Here is a 21,123-nt window from a genome sequence, read left to right on the forward strand (position 1 = left end):
GGGGCCAGGGTTTGCTGACCCTTTATTAGAAGGTTATGAAGTAGTAGGAAAAACCAATGACTTCTTTTAATAAAACAGAATAAAAAAAGAAAATATCAGTGTGCACTATATCTGGAAGATATAGTAAAGGTTAGTATGGTTTTGTAAAAACTTTCGTTTCAACTTGTTTGTATGCAATTTATGTATACTTACAGTACCGGATTGCCATGAAAAAAAATTACTGTGCAATTCAGTCAAAAAGTTTGAAGGCCAATTCTCTGACCCAGTCCTTTCTCTTACATAAATGGAAACTGAGTAACAGAGAGGTGAAGGATCTGACCAAGGTCACCCAGCTCATTGGTGGCACACCTGGAATTAGAACCCAGGTCTCCTGGTTGTCATCTCAACGATCCTTTGCTATTCCCATGGCCTCTTCCCTCATATAGAAACTGAACACAAATACCGAGCCACCTTCTTCCTGGTTCTGACCCCTGCTCCCCTCCCAGGTGGCACCAGCAGAGGTGTGCAGGACCCAGAGCTGGAGGGGCAGCTACCCTGAGGCTGGCCAGGCTCTGGGGGGTGCACTGCAGCAGCAGCAGCACCCTGAAGAGCACATCGAGACTGAAGCGTGGCTCCACCAAGCACAGAGCTGGCAGGAAGGGGGCTTCAGCCCCCCAGGAGGCAGAGGGGTGAGGGAAGGCAGGATACCTGAGAGGAAACCTGTGTTGTTGCTGGGCGGACCTCTGGGTGAACAGGGCAGAAGGATGCCACTTATAGTGAAAGAAAAACTGATGTGGAAACAGGAAGGGAAGAAAGCCAGACGGAAGGCCAAGATGAAGGAAAAGAGGCACAGATGGTGAGATCGGGTGAGCAGTGTGATTAGGTGCTCTAAGTGCAAGGCCTGGGGCCTGTTCCCAGTGCCCCCCCTTCACAATCCCCAGCTGCCCCACCAAGAACCTGAACAACTAACTCTAGCCCAAAAGAGAAAGGTCACTCACAGGGGGCATAAAACATCATCAGGACTGGCTTCTCTTCCTTCTTCAGAAGTCGTCGGAAGTCCTGAGGCACAAACAGAGAAGACCACAGGTCACACACAAGTCAGTGACAGAGGTCCCATCCGCCTGGGGCTCACAGTGGTGTGGGGAGCAGGCGAGCACTTCAGAAATCCCACTGTCTGATGCGCGGTCGTGCGCTGTAGCACAGGGTCATGGTATGCAGGGGCTGAAAGAACCCTAGTGACGATCTATTCTAGACCACTCTTACATGTTACAGATGAGGAAACTGAGACCCTGAGCAGACAAATGGCCTTCCCAAGGCCACCTGTTGGGATGACTGAATAGGACCAGGCTACCAGCTTTACTTTCGGCAACACCTGAACAATTAAAAGTCTGCGGGAAGCTTTTTATGCCACATGAGGCTGTCAGCTAGGCTGCCCCTCTTCATGTGGTCTACAGTGCAGTGGTGTTGTGGTGGGTGGCTGCCTTCATATAGGCCCGACTTGGCCAGACACAGGGTTAACCTACGCCTGCTGATCTCTTCCCCACGCTCCTGCCACCACCGTCCATGTCCACTGGGGGCACAGGACGAAACATGTGCCCCCACCCCCAGGAGGTTACAAGCTAAACCAATCGTTTGTGTTTGTAAATCCTTTAGAACAGTTCCTGACATATTATTAGGCAATATATAATTACTGATTAAATAAATATAATGAAAGTAAAAAGACAAAGATCATAACAGTGCTAATGGAGAGACTTCTGTGTAAAGCAGGGTTGGAGACCATTTTTCCAATAAGAGTCAATGATGTTCGGGAAAAAACAAATCTATTAAGGACTGCAAAGCAGCACCATGACAGCACATTTTGATTAAAATAAGCTCCTCTAACCCGTTTACATAGAAGAAAATTAAAGTTTTTCTCTTCTGAATAATAAGGAAAATAAGAGGAAATTTCAAAATGCAGCTTTGTGGCAGCAACAAGACATTAAGTAAATAGATGATGGTACATCCCACACAATGTAATATTGCTACATCATTATAAACTACAAAGAGGAATATTTAATGTCACAATAATATGTGCACATTACATTAAGTGGTAGGGGCGAAACAGCATATAACATCTAATGACACTTTTGTTAATATATATGTACTGCATTATGTTGAAAACCTAAAAAGCTACAGAAAATAGCAGCGATGGCACTTCTCAAAGGGAAAGGTGGGGTGAATTTTTTCTTTCCTTTACATTAAAGCTATATTTTCTAAATTTTCAATAACAAATATGTATTACTTATAATTTTTCAGCTATATGAAAATTACAAATATTTTTGGGAATTTAAAACATTTTGTAATAAATTCTGAAGATATATAACTGAGGGTAAAGACACTCTTTTTAAAATATTATTAAATTTATTGGGGTGACACTGGTTAATAAGATTATATAAGTTTCAAGTGTACACTTCTATAATACATCATGTGTACACTGCATTGTGTGTTTCCACCCAAAGTCCAGTCTCCTTCTGTCACCATATATTTGTCGCTTTTACTCTTTACTATCCCCTCAACTCCCCTTTCCCTCTGGCAACCACTAAAGTATTGTCTATGAGTTTTTTTCTTTGCTTGTTTGCTATGTTTGTTGCTTTCTGTTTTATATACCACATGAGTGAAATCATGTGGTGGTTTTTCCATCTGTCTTATTTCGTTTAGCATGATATTCTCAAGATCCATCTGTGTTGTCAAAAATGGCAGTATTTCATCTTTTCTTATGACTGAGTAGTATTCCAGTGTGTGCATTGTGTGCATGTATGTGTGTATATATTTCTAGTCACAGAAGAGTAATCTTAGGAGTCTGGGGACATGCACATATTGGGGGAAGGAGGTGCCAGGCTACCAATGAACAATGGGTAAAACTACATATTACCACAAAATCCACCCAGGACCAGCAATCCTTTTAAGTCGTTCACTTTTACATACAGGCACAGGTCCCCCCACCTCCTGGCACCTGACCCTCTTTCCTTGCCCCCAAAGTGGTTTTTATAAAGGATTTAGTGGGGGTGATCACATGGTATAAAAATGCTGAACATTATATAATAACCTGAAACAAATATAACCAACATGAGATTGTGTACTAACTATATTTATATTTTTCTTAAAAGGGCTCTATCATCTAGCTGCTGATACTGGCACTTTCTATCCTAGAGAAACACTGAGGTCCGGCCCCTCACTCCAATCACCACAGACCCAATTGGTTAGCCTGCGATGATTACACAAGGCCCCGTCCTCCACAAAGTATAAATGGCATCGCTTTCCTTTGGGGTATTAATAATAGCCAATAATTTTAAATGAAAGAGGAAGAGAGGCATAGGAAGATAAAAGGTGCATTTGATGTTGCCAAGATAAGAACGGACATTCTCCCTCCATCTACAAAAAAAGCACTTCTTGCTCCACAGACCCTTTGAAATGTCAAAAAGAAGTTCCTGCCCATCCCTGTGTGAAGGCACAGCCAAGCAAGTAAGAGCATGATGCACATACAGGTACACAGGGATATAGATGCACATTAAGGTCAGATGGGCAGGCTTCCAAAGGAGGGTCACGATTGTATGGAGACAATAAATCAGAACTACCCTTCCACCCCTCCAACCTCCCATCCTGGCCAAACCCCAAAAATGAAGCTTAAGAGGGTAAATAATTTGTTCAAAGTTACACAATGACTCAGAATCGTAGAGACCTGACCCAAGCCTCCCAGATTCTTCTTAAAGAACAAAAAAAACTTAAAAAAAAGGAAAAACACAAAGCCAAATCCAACAACCACCAGATTATATAATAAGAAAATGCTAAAAATGTTAAAATACATTAAATAAGAGCAAAGAATGGAAGAAGCTCTCAGGCAGCGAGCCTGTGATCTGCTGGTTCCATCATGAGGCCGGGAAGGAGCATCAGATATGAGGGCCCTGGCCCAGCTCCCTTGGAGGACGGCATAGCTGGCCAGGGACCACTCCCATTTCTCAGTTCCTTGGGCACCTCTCTTTGGGAAACTGGTTCCGGGGAAGCTCTAGCATCCATCAGAATTGATGGGAAATATATTACCTTTTCACTGTCAATATGGACAACATCTTTGGCTCCAGGATCTTCCTCCCACAGTGGGGGCCCTTTGGGGTCCTTCAGAAAGGCCACTATGGACTGAAGAAGAAAGAAGGCAAAAGTGAATTTAGTCAGGAAAAGGGGGATGTGGGGGAATCGGGATCCAGCCTGTTTCCCTGCCTGGACACCCAAGTGCCTGGAATGGAACTTCATGTGGCATACGGGCTCGTGCTTGGGAGTGTGCCATTCCATCCCTGCTAAGGGCCCTAAAAATGCACCCCATCATCCCTACCATCCCCACCAGGATTTTTCAGTCACATGAAACCTTACTCTGGTCGGCTGATCCATACCTACTATGCTTCTTCATGGACCAAAAAAGGGAAATTTGAGACAATTAGTTGGCTTATTCAAACCAGAGACACACTTGTGCTTCTACTAAATCTCACCTCCTCCCGAAAGTCTCCCTGATTACTTTGAATACAGGTTTTCAGTCCTGTCCAAAGTAGAGACTTTCATGCAGCCACAAAAAATGTCAACCACATAGGCAGGTAATCACACCTACTTGTAGCCTGCTTGCTATTTCATGATCTAAACTGGCTTGAGAATGCGTTAAATCCTGATCCTCCTCTGTGGAGCTTGAACAGTAAGCCCCAGGGCAGGGGGCTCAACTCTGTGGTTAGCTGGTTGCTGCACTTCTCTCCTTGGACCCCTTTCTAGACAATCCAGGATGAACATATGACAAAGAGCTTCAAGATAAAGGACTTAACTAGCCTTTGTCATGTGGACAACTGACTCAGATCTCTGCTCCCCTTGGAGAAGACACACATGGGGCATGGAACAGGGGCACATCCCGCCACTCCCTTCTCCTCCTATCACACTTCCTGGGTCCAGGACAGACGCAGCACTCCCTCTCCTCTCAGTCATTCTGGGAAATGACTAAGAACCAAGAATGGGTACCAGAAACCAGCCAGCCTCCTCCTCTACCCTGGAGGGGAGTTGTGGCCTTCATTTCAACAGACAGAACCCTCAGTATCCCCCAATTTGATTCAAGATTCTGTTACTTTTGTCCACTTTGATCAAGCTCCAAGGAGGACATGACCAATTACGTGTGTCCATTAGCATGTTGGGGGAGGAAGGGAGGTCTGGGGTGAGAAAAGGAAAGACCATCTTAGTGAGGCTACGCGGTTAGCCTGTCCACTGTCACACACGGACAACCAGTGAGGCTTATAATTTCTGGAAACTGCTATTTGGAAAGAGCTGTTATGGGAGAATGAGCAACAGCCAAGACTTCATAGGATTTCACTCAGAGAGTGCTTTCTGTCCATCCAAATGGAGCTCTGAAACACCTCCTGGCAAGAGAAGGGCCATTTCCACCATGGCAAAGGCAGATCTGCCCTTTCCCAGTCCTTTGTCAAAGCTTCATAGCAACAGTACAAGTCAAAATGAAACTGGCAGGGCCGTCCTGAGACCCATACTCACCCACAGCTGCAGGGGCACCTGCAGGGCCATGTGAGAAGCATGTTTATAGGTGCCTATCTGCATACTGTTACAGAAAAGCTGGTGCAGGGGGGTCTCAATCTAGGGTGCACACTGGACTGACTTCAAGAGCCTGTGAAACCCTAGACCCATATGAAAACACTGACCTTAATGTATGCATGTGCAGTTTCCAAGGAGAGGGTCTGTGGCTTTCAGGTGACTGTCAGTGGGATGAGAAACCCAAACTAGGTAGGAACTACCATGCTGGAGGGCTCCTGTCTCATACCAGCATGAGCCTGTCAAAGGGTTAACGTAGCTGCCCCATGCCCTCCACCCCACCGCAGCATCAAGGAGAAAAGATGGATATAGATGAAAAAAGGAAAGAAATAGCCTCTTTTTCAATTATTATTATTATTAGTTTTAATCCTCGCCCTAGGATATGTTTGTTAATTTCAGTGACAGAGGCAGGGCGGGGGGGAGGCAGGGGTGGAGAGAGAAACATCAACTGGTTGCCTCCTGGACACATGCGGACCGGGCACCGAACCTACAGCCTTTTGGTACGGGATAACACTTCAATCAACTGAGCCGCCTGGCCAGGGAGGAAATAGCCTTTTTTAATGTAACAACTGAAACATTCATATTGGCAATATTTTGCTTTTCAGGTAGATATTATTCTTCCTTAATTGAAGTTGAAAAATCCCATTCATAGGTTTTTCTCCAAAGTGTTCTAACTGACAAGATCCTGGGTGGAAAAGTCTGCAGGGAGCAGCACCTGGAGCCCCACTCTCAGCCTTCCTATTCTGGGTGCTCTGATCCCAGGGAAATGGCCCAAAAGCTGCACCTTAATGGTGACTTCATTCCAGGGAAACTCCACTTATAGCTAAAGAGCCTGGGAGAATGTCATGAGAGAGCCACCTGAATTTTAGTTTCTAGACACCTTTGGTCTTTACCACTTATACACAGGGAGGATTCTGGGGGGCAGACTGCTGACAACCAGAAGGCCACTTACACAAGAAGTTCCCTCTGAATTTCCTGCTCTTTAACTTCATTTATCTGGCCTCTGGCCTCTTTAGGGGCTAAAGCATATTCCCTGTGACCAGGCCCCTGCTAAGTTGTACAGGATGACAGCAACAATAGTCAGTGCATGAGCCCGAGACTGCACCCCACCTCCATCCCTCTGGAGCCAGAGGCCCAGGAGGAAACCCAGAAAGGAAAACTAATCCATGACCAACGAGGGCCTTAGTCTTGGCTGCTCCTGCAGAAAAGCAGAGTTGTCAGGCAGTCACGGGAACACTACATCACTTCCCCCTGCCCTGGAGACCTTCAGGGACTCTACCCTATCCCTGATGGCCCTGCAGGCTTTGGGGGCTCTGGGGCCAAGGAAGCCCTCTCTCCACCAAGACTCTGCCCTGGTATAATGCTCTGCCCACATCTCCAGTTTATTGATGTACAAATCACTGAAGAATGAAACTGTACACTTCCTAGTCTTTGTAAGGAAGTGAATGAAGGCCAGGACTCGGCCACCCCACCCAGGCAAGCTCAGATCACCAGGGCTCCTCACTCCTTTCCTGCTACTACAGTTCTGAGCAGCTGCTATCCCCTGGTCCAAAATCACAATATAGACTTCTCAGAGGGATGGCTAAATACACACTGAACACGACTTCCAAAAACAGAAGCCCCCGCCGTCCCCCACAATCCCCATCTATCTCTCAGCATATAGGCACTTTCCCCACCCCACCCAGCTAAATCTTGTTCTGGGGGAGCACATGTTCTCTTACTCAGCTGACATCTTAACACAGAATAAGAGGGGTTAAGCAACTTTAATTGATAGAATTGTCTCTAAGTTCCTAAGTGGGTGTCAAGATGATGTGTAATCAGGCTGAATCTATAGCACATAAAAGCTGAGGCAACTGAAAAATGAAGCAGTGCTAGAGGATAAACAAGAGATGACCAGGGAGCTGGTGGGGACGGGGCACTGACAGCTGCAGGACCTGATGGACAGACATGCAGGAACGGAAGGAGACACAGATGGGGAGAGACAGAGAGGAGTACAGGGCCGAACCCCGTCTGGGAAGCAGGAAGGTCAGAATGAGTGAGATCAGCAGATTTGGGAACAGAAGAAATACATGGCGCCAGCCAGGGCAGGGGAGCGCTGCCTGGACCAGAGGCAGAAAAAGGCTGGTTTGAGGAAGGAAATGCATATGTGAAGGAGCAGAATCCAAGGGCAGGAGAAGGGCTCAGGGCAGCGACTTTGTGATAATAAAACAGCATCTGCAGGTCACAGGATCTCCATATTCATGTTCACTAATGTTTTTCTGTCAACTTCTAAATTGGATTTGGAGCAGGGAAAATCTTGGTGACATCAGCATCTCATCTGGAACAAGCTGCATCTGCCTGCAGGTGCCAACCTGCCGGTGTCCTACATAGTATGCTAACCTGGGCAGAGCAAGCCCCCTCCAGCACGTGGGCAGCCACTGTGGGCACTGCTGCAGAGAAGAGGGAGGGCCTGAAGCCACAGCAAAGGGAGACTTGGGCCTTTGGAGGGGAGAGGTGTGACGTCACCTGTCTAACTGCTAATAGAGTCACAGACTAACCACAAGTCTGGTCATCCCTATTGTATTAACAGTTACAAACTTTCCCAGATATTCTGCTGACATAAGCTCTAGAGATAAGAATCCCTCAGGTCCTTCAGAAGAGCTATTTGTGCACTCTGCCCTTCCTTCTTTCAGAGAGAAGCTGCCAGACTTTTGGCATCCATTCAAACACCAGCTCTGCTGAGAACGAGGGAGGTAAATTTACCTTAAATGTCACAGCTCGGTTATATTCAGTATGAAATGCACCATCCCTGTCAAACAAGGAGAAAAAGGTATTAACTTTAGAAATGGCTGTAAAGAGACGTACCTTTGGTTTCCTGCAGCATCTTAATAAGATTCAGCCATTGAACACAGTTCAACATTTTTTTAAAAAGAAATAATTGTAAACAGAAAAAAATCATTCAGAAATAAAATTAATCTAACTAACAACTCCTGTTCAATGAGAATACCAATAAAAGCTTTCAGTGCTTACTTGGAAATTGGAAATGACCATGTGTACTTACTGGTAATGGAATAATTCAACCTTTTTGTCCTTTGGGCTCAGGTCAACTTTCATCTTCTTGCATAACTTTCTACTCTCTGTGTCACTGAAAGACACAAATGTCAAGAACCATTTGTTGTCTGTGGCTTTCACAAAGGTATCGACAAAGTAAAATCTGCCGGTGGCCAAAGAATAAACCCAGTAACTTGGAATTCTCAATAGCAAGTGAGACCTGACTGTAGATGGGTTCTCAGAGAACTGGAAGGAGCAGAGTAACCACGACGACATGGACTGATCAGGAAAGATGGACCAGCGGTTGCGGGGGCTGTATCACTAGTCATCAGGGGCAACACTGGGAGGGCCAGACAAAGGAAGTGCACCAGATGCTTAGGGGGCGGACAGCCCATTCTAAGAAGAAAAATAAACTCAGTATAGATTGGTGGTTCCCAATCCTGGCTGCTCATTAGAATCACCTGGGGAAGTTCAAAAAATTCTGATTTCATGCCCATCCCCAGATCACTACTTCAGAATCTCTGCCTGGGGCCCGAGCAAGGGTTTTTTTTCAAGCTCCAAAGTGTGCCATATGCCACCTGCTACAGACCATCTGAACAGGATAGGAGGAAAGTTCTACAATATTAAAAGAATTTTGAAATCTGACCAGGAACTGACAAAAGTCAAAAGGAGAATGGGAAAAACTTCAGTGAAGCACTCGAGTCTGCAATAATCGCCCTCTCGCAATTCTTCTAATAAAAATTGTCTGTCAGATGCCATTCACTGTTTATAAAGTGTTCACGCATGATCTCATCAAGTCGTGGTTACCTTCCTGTTAGACCAATGTACCTCAAAGTGTGGCCCTTGGACTAGCAGTCTCGGCATCACCCAGGAAACTGTTAGAAATACAAACACTCAGCCCCATGCCAGGCCTACAGAATCAAAACTGCGTGGACACTGGAGCAATTGTGTTTTAAAGAAGCCCCCGAGTAATCCGATGCCTGCCACCATCCTGACTCCTCCTCCTCTCTCCCAGCTCCATGAGGCTGGGCTTCCCCTGTGCCCTATGCCAACCCCCGCCTCAGAGACCTCACCTGCTCTCATATATTCCCCACGATCTCACCACACTCAGCCAAGTGTGCCCAACAGCCAGCAAAGGCAGCCAGCCACCCCACCCATGCAGGGCTCTGCTCCTTGCTTTAGGGCCCTCTCCCCAGATCCGAGTGGACTGGCCTCTGCTGACTACACTACATGAGAAACTTTGTTTTTCCAGGTATGAAGGCCATCTGAGGGAAGTCCTTTCATCTCCTACCTGTTTACATACCTCACTGCCTTTTATAGCCATCAGCTTCACACAGCTGTGCACCAGCCCCAGAACAGATGGATTAATTAAGCCATTCAGCTCAATTCTAAGCAACACTCATCAATGCACAAACAAAACTGTGGAACCTCATTTTAAGTCTTCTTAGATTTAAAATGAACCATGTTTTCCTAGAGAGGTGTGCGTGGGTCAGAGAGGGGGGTGTCAGGCACTAGCAGAGCTACCCGCCAGCCCCCCCGCCCTCTGACCCCAGGCCTTTCCCTCTCTGTTCAGTCCTGCCTGTGGCAGCCATCACTGTGCCGCTGCAACCTGCAGCTCCCAGCCTCAGGCCTAGCGAATAGCGGGAACTCAGAAACGCATGATGCATTCAGAAAGGAAGGGCTAATGACATTGCAATGGTTGCTCCTCCAAGGTGGTGAGGGCATCTTAAAATAGGGTTCCAGAAAAAAGGGATAAGCTGGGGGTGGGAAGGAGACCCAGAGGGCTGAGAGTATACACCAGAAGGCCAGTGCCTGTCAAAATGGAGGTATAGGCAAACATGGCCTGCCTCCTCGCAAAACCACAGCAAAAATTACAACTAGGCTACAAAACAAATATCATCCAGAATCATCAGGAAATCGAGCTGTATGGAAGTCCAACAATCAAGGAATTAAAGAAGCCACATTCATCTAGGCAGGTAGGCAGGGTGGAGATGTGTGGAGACACAGAACTGGCAGGCCCACGCCCTCAAGTGGTGGATAAAAATCGGGAGGGATACCTTGGGAGCGAGGGATCCCAGCCCCACACCAGACCACCCAGCTCAGGATTCCAGAGCCAGGAAGATAAGTCCCCATAACTTCTAGCTGTAAAAACCAGTGGAGGTTGGGGGCAGCAGAAGAAACTGCAGGATTCTCAGGAGACTCCTCTTAAAGGGCCCCCAAAGGTCTCAGGACTTATGCAGACCCACCCGCTCTGGGATTTAGCACAAGGGCAACAGCTGGAAGGGCATCAGTGGCATAGGGGGAGAAACTGAGTGTCTGACATTGGATGAGTACCGGGGACAGCTTCCTCCAGGACAAACCTCCATAGGCCAGGCAGTGGCACTGTCCCCTCTCTGAGCCCTCCGCCACACAGAGCCACAGAGCAGTGATGCCGGTTGCCCTACCCTGGTGATTACCTAAGGCTCCACCCCATCCAACTTACTGGTACACTTTTTTACAATTGGCCAAGCTACTAAGATATGAAGTCAAAGAAGCTCTATCTAATACACATAAACAAACACAGGGAGGCCATCAAAATGAGGAGACAAAAGGAATATGGCCCAAATGAAAGAACAGAGCAAAACTCCAGAAACAGAACTAAATGAAATGGAGATAAGCAATCTATCAGATGCAGAATTCAAAACATTGGTTATTAGGATGCTCAAGGAACTCACTGGGCACTTCAGCAACATAAAAAAGGCCCAGGCAGAAATGAAGGTTACACTAAGTGAAATACAGAAAAATTTACAGGGAACTAACAGTGGAGTGCACGAAGCTGTGAATGAAATCAATAATTTGGAACATAAAGAAGAAAAAAACATTCAATCAGAACAGCAAGAAAAAGAATCCAAAAACAAAACAAAACAAAAAAAAAACAATGACCAGTTAAGGAGCCTCTGGGACATCTTCAAATGTACCAACATTCGAATCATAGGGGTGCCAGAAAGAGAAGAGAAAGCAAGAAACTGAAACTTATTTGAAAAAATAATGAAAGAAAACTTCCCTAATTTGGTGAAGGAAATAGACATACAAGTCCAGGAAGCAGAGAGTCCCAAACAAGATGGACACAAACAGGACAACACTAAAACACATTATAATTAAAATGCCAAAGGTTAAAGATAAAGAGAGAATCTTAAAAGCAGGAAGAGAAAAGGAGAGAGTTACCTACAAAAGAGTTTCTATATAACTGTCAGCTAATTTCTGAAAAGAAACTTTGCAGGCAAGAAGGGACTGGCAAGAGGTATTCAAAGTGATAAAAAAACAACAAACTACAACCCAGATAATTCTATCCAGCAAAGCTATCATTTAGAATGGAAGGGCAGATAAAGTGCTTCCCAGGCAAGGTAAAGCTAAAGGAGTTCATCATCACCAAGCCATTATTATATGAAATGTTAAAGGGACTTATTTAAGAAAAAGAAGATCAAAACTATGAACATTAGGGAGATATTAAGACTAGTGTAGGAAATAGAGAAGCCAAAGAACTTATATGCATGACCCAAGGACATGAACTAAAGGGGATGGGGACTGCCAGAAGGAATGAGGGTGCTGGTTGGAGATAGACAAAGAGGGGAAAATTGAGACAATTTAAAAAAAGAAAAAAATAAAGTTACTAAAAAAGTAGATCTTAAAAGTTCTCAGTAAACAATGAAAAAAAATTGTAACTATATCATGATAGATGATCACTAGACTTATTGTGGTGATCATTTCACAATATATACAAATATGGAATCATGTTGGACACCTGAAACACACATTATATGTGAATTATATCTCAATGAAAAATTAAACCATAAAAAAATAAAAGAAAAAGAAGGCTGCTGTAAGGGCAGCCCACTGCACCGTTGCTGGAAACTTCCCGGGAAGCCCTGTGGAGATGCCACCCATGCCTCCACGGACAACAGCTCTTAGAGTCTGGGTCTGCCCCATCCTGCAGGCTGTGGCAAAGCTACACAGACAGGAAGTAGGTTTGTCTGAGAACAACTGTGGCTGCGGTGCACTTCCTCGGCCTGAGTTAATTCCCCAGAAGACAGGGCTCAACTAAGGATGTTTACAACTGTTCCTTGGCACTCTCTTAGGCCAGCTTTGTTTGGCTGCACTCAACTGTTTCTGTGACCACCTTCCATCCACTCAAGTGCAACAACAAACAGCACCTGGAGAAGGAATCAAACCACCGTGGGCCTCCCTCCACCGCACCCTGCATCCAGTTGTGCCTGTGGTGGCCACTCAGACTCTGCCAGGCAGCCACTGGAGGGGAGAAGAGCCACCCCGTGCTGGCTCTCTCTTCCATCGAGCCTGGCTGGCAGGGGTTGTCACAAATCAGAGAGGAGTGACTGGGTTCAGAGTTATCCCAGAACCCCATTCCTGCCTGCTCTGCTGGAACCCACTCCCTGGGAAAGTCTTCTGCAGCCCTGGATCCCCTTTGAGGCCAGGCCAGGCTTAGGAGCAATGCTCCAAACTGGCCAACTTGCCTGAGTGGATCTGGGAGGCTTGTTTCTCAGTGTGGACCCCCGCCTGCAGCCTGTGGTCCCAACTCCAGAAGAGTTAATCACAGCTCTGCCTCTGCCACAGGACTCGTTGTTGAAGACTCCATGCAATCTTCTTCCCCCCTCGGGTTCTACAACACTCCCCAAGGATTCTCCCCTATCCCCTAAGCACATACACACATGCAAATGCATACATCCTCACAGGGGTGGGCGGGGCGTGCAGGCAGCTTCCTGTGTTCTCTGAGCACCTCTGCCATCCACCTCCAGCACTCCCTTCCCTGCCGTCTCTCTCCACCGCGCATCTCCACATCTGGCCAGCGTGTCCACTGACAGTCACCCCCATCAAAAAGTTTGCTCCATGAAGGTGAGGGCTTTGTTTTGTTCACGGCTGTTTCCCCTGGGTCACAAGAGCAGCTGGCACCAAGCAGGCACTCTATACTCACCTGAGGGAATGAGTGAATGACTGATGCTGTCTTGTTGCTGCTTGGGAGGAGCCTCTGCACTGCTGGCTTTCTGGGCCCCAGGATCTGTCTACGGAGCTCCAGGAATCCCACCAGGTGACACTTCTGGACACTCCTCGGTCAGATCAGCTCCCCTCTCACAGACAATTCTGTCTCTCAGAATGTGTGTGTGTGTGGGTATGTGCACTAACTGTGCACTACGGACAATAAAAGCCATAAGAGTTCAGGAGAGAGAAATTGCCCAAGCACAGGGACTTAAAAGGTTCTGGGTTGAGAGAGTAGGCACAATTAATTGATCTACTGGCTACCTCCCTCTTTCTCTCCCTTCCCTAGCAAGTGACTAAGGCTCTAGGGGGAGAGGAGACCATAGGCAGTGAGCAAGGAAATGAGACCCTTTGCAGGAATGGAGGGGGAGGCAGAAAACCACCATGGATCATGGAGAGTAGCTGCAAAAAAGGGCCTAACCTGCTACTCTGTTGGGGATGCTGGAGCCCAGCCTCCCTCTGCACAACCTGCCACATAATATCCAATCCCATGGCCCTTGGCTCTCCTCTGCAGAGAATGTGGAGTAAATGATTTCAGAGGCCTGAACACACTTCCCTTCCCAGCCTGGGCCCAGACAAGCACATGCACATGGGCATCTCATTTGAATTTGTCATGGGGTGACTGGCTAGAAGTGTGGAGTGGCTGCTGCAGGTGTGTGGTGCCGTGTCTACCAGATCTTCGGGTGCAGGGCTGATCATCCACGGGAGCGGCAACTCCCACTCCTGGGAGTCAGACTCAGGGATGAAGGAGGGGTGGAGGAGGCAGGAAGAAAGGGAAGAAACAAGGCACTGGAGGCTCAGGAAGGGAGGGAATGTGGATTTTCCAAGTCGCATCCTATGTACCAGCCCCTCCTGGAGAAAAGCCCAACTGCCAGCAGCGTGACTGATGGCTTCTAGATCTGGCCCTGCCATTAGCCAGCCCGTGACCACTGGCAGGGCCCCTGGATTCCCGAGCTGCAAAATTTGGAGTTGTCCTTGTGAGCTGAATGGAACTTTCAATTCCTCTGCAGGGTCAAGAATTACTAAAGCACCAACACAAGCTGCCTCTATGCTGGTGGATAAAATAGGAGCCAGAACTCAGGGCAGAAGGTGGAGACTCCGAAATATTTGAACCTCCGTCATCTCTCTCCTAGGCCCCTGGCCAGATCCTCGCTCAGCCACTCAGCATCCTACGTCCATGCAAATCACGGCGGCCTCCTGCAGCGGGGGAAAAGTATCCTACACTAAGAACCTGAGGCGAGGCCCCGTGCCTGTCTTGGCCACTGGGTACCCCTGGCTAACGCAGCCTCCCTGGGTCCCGTTTCCCCATCAAAGAAAGAGTAAATCTCTTTCTCCCACCTGCCAGGTCTGACATGGAGGGATTCTGAGTAGATGGACCTGTTACCCCTGAAGCTGGTAGGAGAGGAAAGGAAGAAAGTGCCCTCAGTTCAGAGACATGAAGAAAATGGGAGACAAGGAGCAAGTGAGCAAGAAATACTGTGAGAGTGACTTTCAGGTGCCAAATACCAAGGATAATATGAACAAATGTATCTGGAGGACACAAGGCAGGAAACAGAAAACAGTCCTGGCATAAATGGGCCTTAAACTTGGGCAGACCTTGGCGGCCATGCTGCACTCTCTGATGAAGGGACTAGCTGTGTACAGCAGGGGTCCTCCCAGGCCTGGCTGTTCTCCTTCGTACCTACCTCAAGAAGGCACAGAATAAAGTATAAATTATGCAGCATAGTTAGTAAAAGTAATGGGAATAGAGGGAGAGAAGCGTGCCTTCTCCTCCTCCCCCTGCCTCCCCAGCACAGCAATTCTAAGGCTCCACTCCTCAGCGAGTGCCTGTCAGTGTGCCAGGAGGCATTGGAAGACACATCAACACAGCACTCCTTTGGGGAGTCTCCTCTGTCCCATGGCAAGTAATGTTAAATAGGCTTACATGTAAAGGAGCAAATGCTAAATCCAAACATTCTTTAAAGAAAACATAGGACTTCAAAATACGTTATGCCTACCCTGGCAGGCCGCAAATCTTGGATCTGGGAAGGCAGCACAGCTCCAGGGGAAACAGAGCAGATGCAACAAAGAGAGTAGGGAAGAAGGAAAATGTGGTTAGGTAATGACCTTAAACCCTCAAGAAAAGAAAGCAGTGAGCATGGGCAGGGCAGCCTCAGCCCAGTGACAATCAGCCCCCAGGAATTAGGATACCAGACACAGCTCCGGCCTGCTGGCTCCCGCTCAGCTGCCCAGACAGCAGCGCTCCACGCCAAGGCCGAGCTCCAATGCCAGCCAGGCTTCAGGGCACGAGGGGAATACCAACTCCCTCACATACAACCCATCAACAGCCAACTACCAGCAGCCAACCTGAGCGTGGCTGCTGAGGTCTGAGCCAGCGGGTAGAGGGAGGGGCAGGGAGAGGTGACCAATCCCTGGACAGAAGCCAGACACTCTACTGACACCTCGCAGCCACAAGTTACTGGAACCGGGGAGAAGACCAACACAGAGGGGTACATGTGCCTGCAAGCACGTATTCATGAGTAGGGAGGCAAGAGCCAGAAAAGCGATAAAGAGGGAAAAAATATCCACACAGAAAAGAGAGGAGGAAAAAGACCAAAAGAATGGGCAGCCAGAACCAGAGAAGGGAAGAAACAATCAAAACCAGTAAGGGACATGGAACAAAGGGGAGACAGGAAAGACACTCAGAGGGAAGGGCTGGAAAGATATAAAAGCAAATACCCCAAATGGGGAGACATCCACACAAAAAGGGCCCCAAAAGACTAGAAGACACATCCCTACCACATACTTACACACACACACTGCACACCAAGCCTGGCATCTTCTGAGATTTTTTGAATTAGGCTATTTATGGATGAGTGCAATTTGGAAAATTTAACTCCACATTTCACAAAACATTAATAGAAGCCCAGAGAGGGGCAGCAACTTGTCAAAGGTCCCACAGCTGTTTGCCATCAAAACCTGGACTCAGAGCCAGGCCTCCTGACGTGCAGTCCTACAAGTTCCGCTGCACCCTGTACTACTTCAGGGTCCGGGCAAAACACCCACGAGCTGGGCTGACTCTCATGCCCAAAACCCTTCAGGGGCGTTCTCACAACCACCAAGGCCTCCTCACCCAAGAAAAAAGCTGTTGAAGAACAAACACCATTATTCCCCTCCAGCTTCCTGAAATGCCCTGAACAATCTTGCCCGGGTGAAAAATAACAATGGTGGCATGGGATCTCACATTTAACTTCTATTCTAGAAAGAACTTTTGTTTACCTGACCCTCGTCATGGGGCTAGGAAGAAATAATTATTGTCCATTTTATAGATGAGGAAACAGATTCAGGGTAACTGTCCTATCCAAGTAGCAAGCAGGGATAGCAAGTAGCAAAGCTGACCCTTCAACCCAGGTCTCTGCCATTATGCCACTCCCATCCACGTCCAAAGACGCCTCACACCAGTGCACTACCGTCTCTCATCCTGGACTACTGCCCTTCTCTTCACTTGCCCTTTAAAGGGGAAAAACAGAGTGGACTGTTTACTCCTGACCTTCCCCGTCACCCCCCTCCAAGCCCTGGTGTCCCCACCCCAGCCCCCAACCCTCCGCTGGCAGGGCAGGAGGCAGAGCTGGGAAAGGACGGGCGCTGGGGAGCCTCGGAGGGCCCACGAGAGGGGAGGTGCGCCTGGCTGCCCACCTGCTAGTTAACAGCAGCTGAGATAAAACGCGAGCAGACGTTGGCTCCAGTCCACCTACTTACTCCACTGCAGACGGCAACAGACAGAGCTCCTGAGAGAGCTTCTGCCCATCCCCAGAGCGTCTCATTCAGACTCAAAAACACAGGCTGAACGCATTTAGGACAACAGCAAGAGCTGTCATCACAGGGCCCGAGTTAAGACAGTGGGGCCCCCTAGTGATTTACAGGGCAGAAGGTCAGAAGTCTAGGAGCAGGAGGGCCGAGCCAGATCCTGCCCTTGGCAGTCTCATGTGACACTGGTCTGTGAGAACTGCCACCCAGGGTGGCCTGCATGGACTAGAGCCCGGAGTTCTGTCTCCTGGGCTGCCTCTGGTTTCAAACAGAGATACTCCTGCTTCCAACAAATCCATTATGGCTCCTCAATCCATGTACTTCTAAACTATTTTAAAAACTATTTAATATTTCAATTTATACTTCCTTTTACAGGGATAAACTGAGTGGTAACTGCATGGAGCAGCCCATCCTCTTGTCTTAAGGTTACCTCTTACAAGCTCTAAGGTGCCCCTCGGTTTTCATTTCAGCACATCAAGAGTCACAATGGGATTATTTCTCCCACTGGCAGTTTTATATTGTCTCCCAATGAATTAGTGTGTTCTAATCGTCCTAGTCTGTCTTTGCAGGCTCGCCCCGGCCCCTTTCAGCCTTGTCCGTCCAGGGAACAGCAGGCCTGTCGCCGCCATATCCACCAGCCAGACCGCAGGCAGTGCTCAGGGCCCCACACCACAAGGAGCTGCTGGCGGGTGAGCCAGGGCACATTAAGACCTGATACTCTGAGATCTTTGCCCCACCTCCTCTGTGAAGCGTTCTTTCCAGGCAAATGAAGTGACTCTATACAGATAGCCTCCATTTATAGCACTTTTCACCCGGACTGCAGTCTCCTGATTAGGTGTCGGCCTCCTCCTGGCACACGTGAAGACACTTACCCATCTGTACATCTCAGGGCACACGGCAAGTGCTTGGGAATGCTTGCTGGGTGGGCCCAGGTAGATGGAACAGCTACAACCAAGCTCTTATGCCCACTTCTGCCACTTACAAGCCTCCATCAGGCAGAACTGGCATCATCTCAGCTATGGAGAATCCAAAGTATCCTGTCCTCTCCAACAGGCTTTGTCACTTTGCCAGTCACATAGTGCACTTCTGGCAAACTGCTGGAGACAGAGACATGCCTGGGAGACTAAAATACTTCCAGACCAACTATGAACTAGAATTCACCAATAGCTACAATCTCACCAACTATCTAGAACAGCGGTCCCCAATCACCAACTTGGCACCAAGTTTTGTGGAAGATAATTTTTCCACGGCAGGGGGCTGGGGGAGCTTTGGGATGATTCAAGCTCACCTCCTGCTGTGTGGCCAGGTTCCTAACAGGCCACAGACTGGTACTGGTCCATTGCCCAGGGACTGGGGACCCTAGAGAGCAGTTTCTTCCATTAAGTTGGTATATAAATAAACCTGGAGGTATGAGGCCAAACATGCATGCACGTGCACAAACACACACGCCTACAGCAAATGCTACTGGGCTAACACTTCTTCTCTGGTCTTATTTAGTGCCTTGTCAAAATATGCATCTCCTTCAATTCTCTCCAGTCCTGGGCAGGACAAGCTTGAGGCCATCAAGTTCATTTGTAAAACAGCCATTTAAGACTCAGATTGTAGAGAAAGGAGATTGCACTGGAGTGGAGACCATTAAAGCTCACTTAACCCACAGGGTAATGACAAGGCTTGTGACTCAGGCAAGGTCAGCTACATTCAAGGTTTAAAAGAATGGGCCATCCAGGAAGAGAACGGACATTTTTCCCAGCAGAGCCCCACCTCTTCCCCACATTAACAGAGTACAATTCTCTTGAGTGCAATTCTTTCCCCTCCTCTTCCCAAACCCACGCTCCTAATAAACCCTAAGTCCAGGTGAGAATTGGCCGGACACAGTGGATCTGGAAACACTTCCTGTACTCAGAAGGATGTGTAAATGCTGCTCTCCGCCAAGTGCAGCAATGCCTTGCACACAGCTGGTGCTCAGTAAATGTGCAAAGGACAAGCCTATTCTAAACTGTCATTTTTCCTACATTCATTCACTACCTGCGTGTCTTTTCTGTGTTTCTACCAATCCATGGCAAATTGGGAGCTAATGATATGACAAGTGGTATGTGTATATATAATCCCAGCAGCAAAGCACTGAACACAGAGAGATGTGGAAATCATTCTTAGTGATTGAAAAGAAAGGAAGGCTGAGTACACCCTGGACTCCAGCTTCCAAACTCAAAAGAATCAGAGGAATTCCATCAAGAGGCCCCTTCCCTACACTAAGTAGCCCTCCTTCCTGTGGACTCCCTCCTGTGGGCTGGCACTTGATTCTAACAAGAAAGTCTCTGGGAGGAGGGAGGCCAGGAAGGACAAGGACAAAAAGGAGCACACGGCACTGGCATTGTGACAGGTGGGGGAAGGGAGACACAGTCAGAGGAGAGAGCTGAAGGGCTAAGCCCCCTGTCCAGGACTGACACAGCTAACGAGTCACCTTGGAAGCCAAGGCAGCGATGAGGTCGGCCAGCCGATTCCACCACCTTTGGGCTGCGGGCAGTGGAGACCTCTGTCACTGGCCTGGGCTGGGGGTAAAGCCCAGGTTCTTGCTGTCAACCCCCCCTCCTCACTGGGTCATCCTGAAAATCACCTTGCCTCTCTGGTTATCAAGGCTCCAACTAAAAAACAAGGCTCCCTCTGCCACCAACAAAATCAAGTGACACGTGACAAAGTAAAAAGTAAAAGCACTATGGAAGAGGGAAAGAAGAGGGGTGGGCTGGAAAGAGCAGGAGGGAGAGCCAGAGCCTGCCTGTCTCCAGTCCACAGGCGATGCTGCAGGGTTGCTAAGGAAGTCTTTCTGCAGCATCTCTCCCTCACACCTTCTCTCTCAGATTGTGAACCAGGAACAATTCCCTACTCCACCTGCCAAAGCCCCCAAGTCCCCTGCCCTCTAGCCACCATGCCCCATGTCCCCAGGACATACCCACAGTCTACCCAGCAGATGGTGCCTTGTCCTTTCACTGCCTGGGCCACAGTGGACAATAACCTGAGATGACTTTCAGCTGCAGCCTCTGTTAAAAAAAAGAAAAAGAAAGAAATTAAACATCTGTGCCCAACTACAGCAGGGCCACCCCTACCATCTTCCCTCAGGCGCGAGGAAGGAAGGAAACCAGTCCCAGAGTGGGTGGGGTCCTGAGCACCAGTTAAAACGCGGTCCCTGTGCCCAACAGCTCTGTGAGCACAGCCCAGCCCTGCTCAGGAACCCCTGCGCCCGCCGCCCTCCCTGGCCCTTCCTCACAGGCACAGAACCCCCAGCCCACCCCACCCCTCCCGTAAGCCTCACTCTCCCAAGGATCTCTGAGCCAGGAGAGTCAACTCCCAGGAGAGTCTCTGACTCGCTGCTACCTTTTTGGGACAAATTTTGAAACTTCTATAACCAAATAATTACAATTCTGTAACTAAAGTAGGAAATGAGTTTGCCAGTTCCACACTTGTCTGTCCTGGCACCCCATCTGGGAGCTGCCAAGGGCAAGGGCCAGACCCTTCCTTCATTTGTCCATCACACACTCACCTAGGGGCTCGGTACAACCTGGTAATTAAACAAAGTTTACATGTGACGCTAGATTCTGATGGACCAACGCCAAGTGTACCCAGGTCAGATTTCACAGCCCACTTCCCCGAACTGGCCCTGGCAGCACCTCAGGAGTCAGCTGCAGGGCCGTGGACTATGCC

The 21,123-nt window shown here is 48.2% G+C and overlaps 1 protein-coding gene across 1 annotated transcript in view; it reads right to left on the reverse strand.

The window, feature by feature from the left end:
* Positions 1-21,123, reverse strand: part of PDIA5 (protein disulfide isomerase family A member 5) — a 91,289-nt gene that overhangs the window by 41,771 nt on the left and 28,395 nt on the right. The window contains exons 3-7 of the mRNA XM_054575206.1: positions 20,375-20,462; positions 8,624-8,707; positions 8,326-8,371; positions 4,057-4,149; positions 978-1,038 (exon numbers count right to left, since the gene is read on the reverse strand). Coding sequence (XP_054431181.1) covers positions 978-1,038; positions 4,057-4,149; positions 8,326-8,371; positions 8,624-8,707; positions 20,375-20,462 — 372 coding nt within the window. The remainder of the gene's footprint in view (positions 1-977; positions 1,039-4,056; positions 4,150-8,325; positions 8,372-8,623; positions 8,708-20,374; positions 20,463-21,123) is intronic.

This window comes from Pteronotus mesoamericanus, unplaced genomic scaffold (assembly GCF_021234165.1).
Source record: "Pteronotus mesoamericanus isolate MK-2021 breed Mesoamerican mustached bat unplaced genomic scaffold, CSHL_Meso_final contig_27, whole genome shotgun sequence".
Taxonomy (NCBI): domain Eukaryota; kingdom Metazoa; phylum Chordata; class Mammalia; order Chiroptera; family Mormoopidae; genus Pteronotus; species Pteronotus mesoamericanus.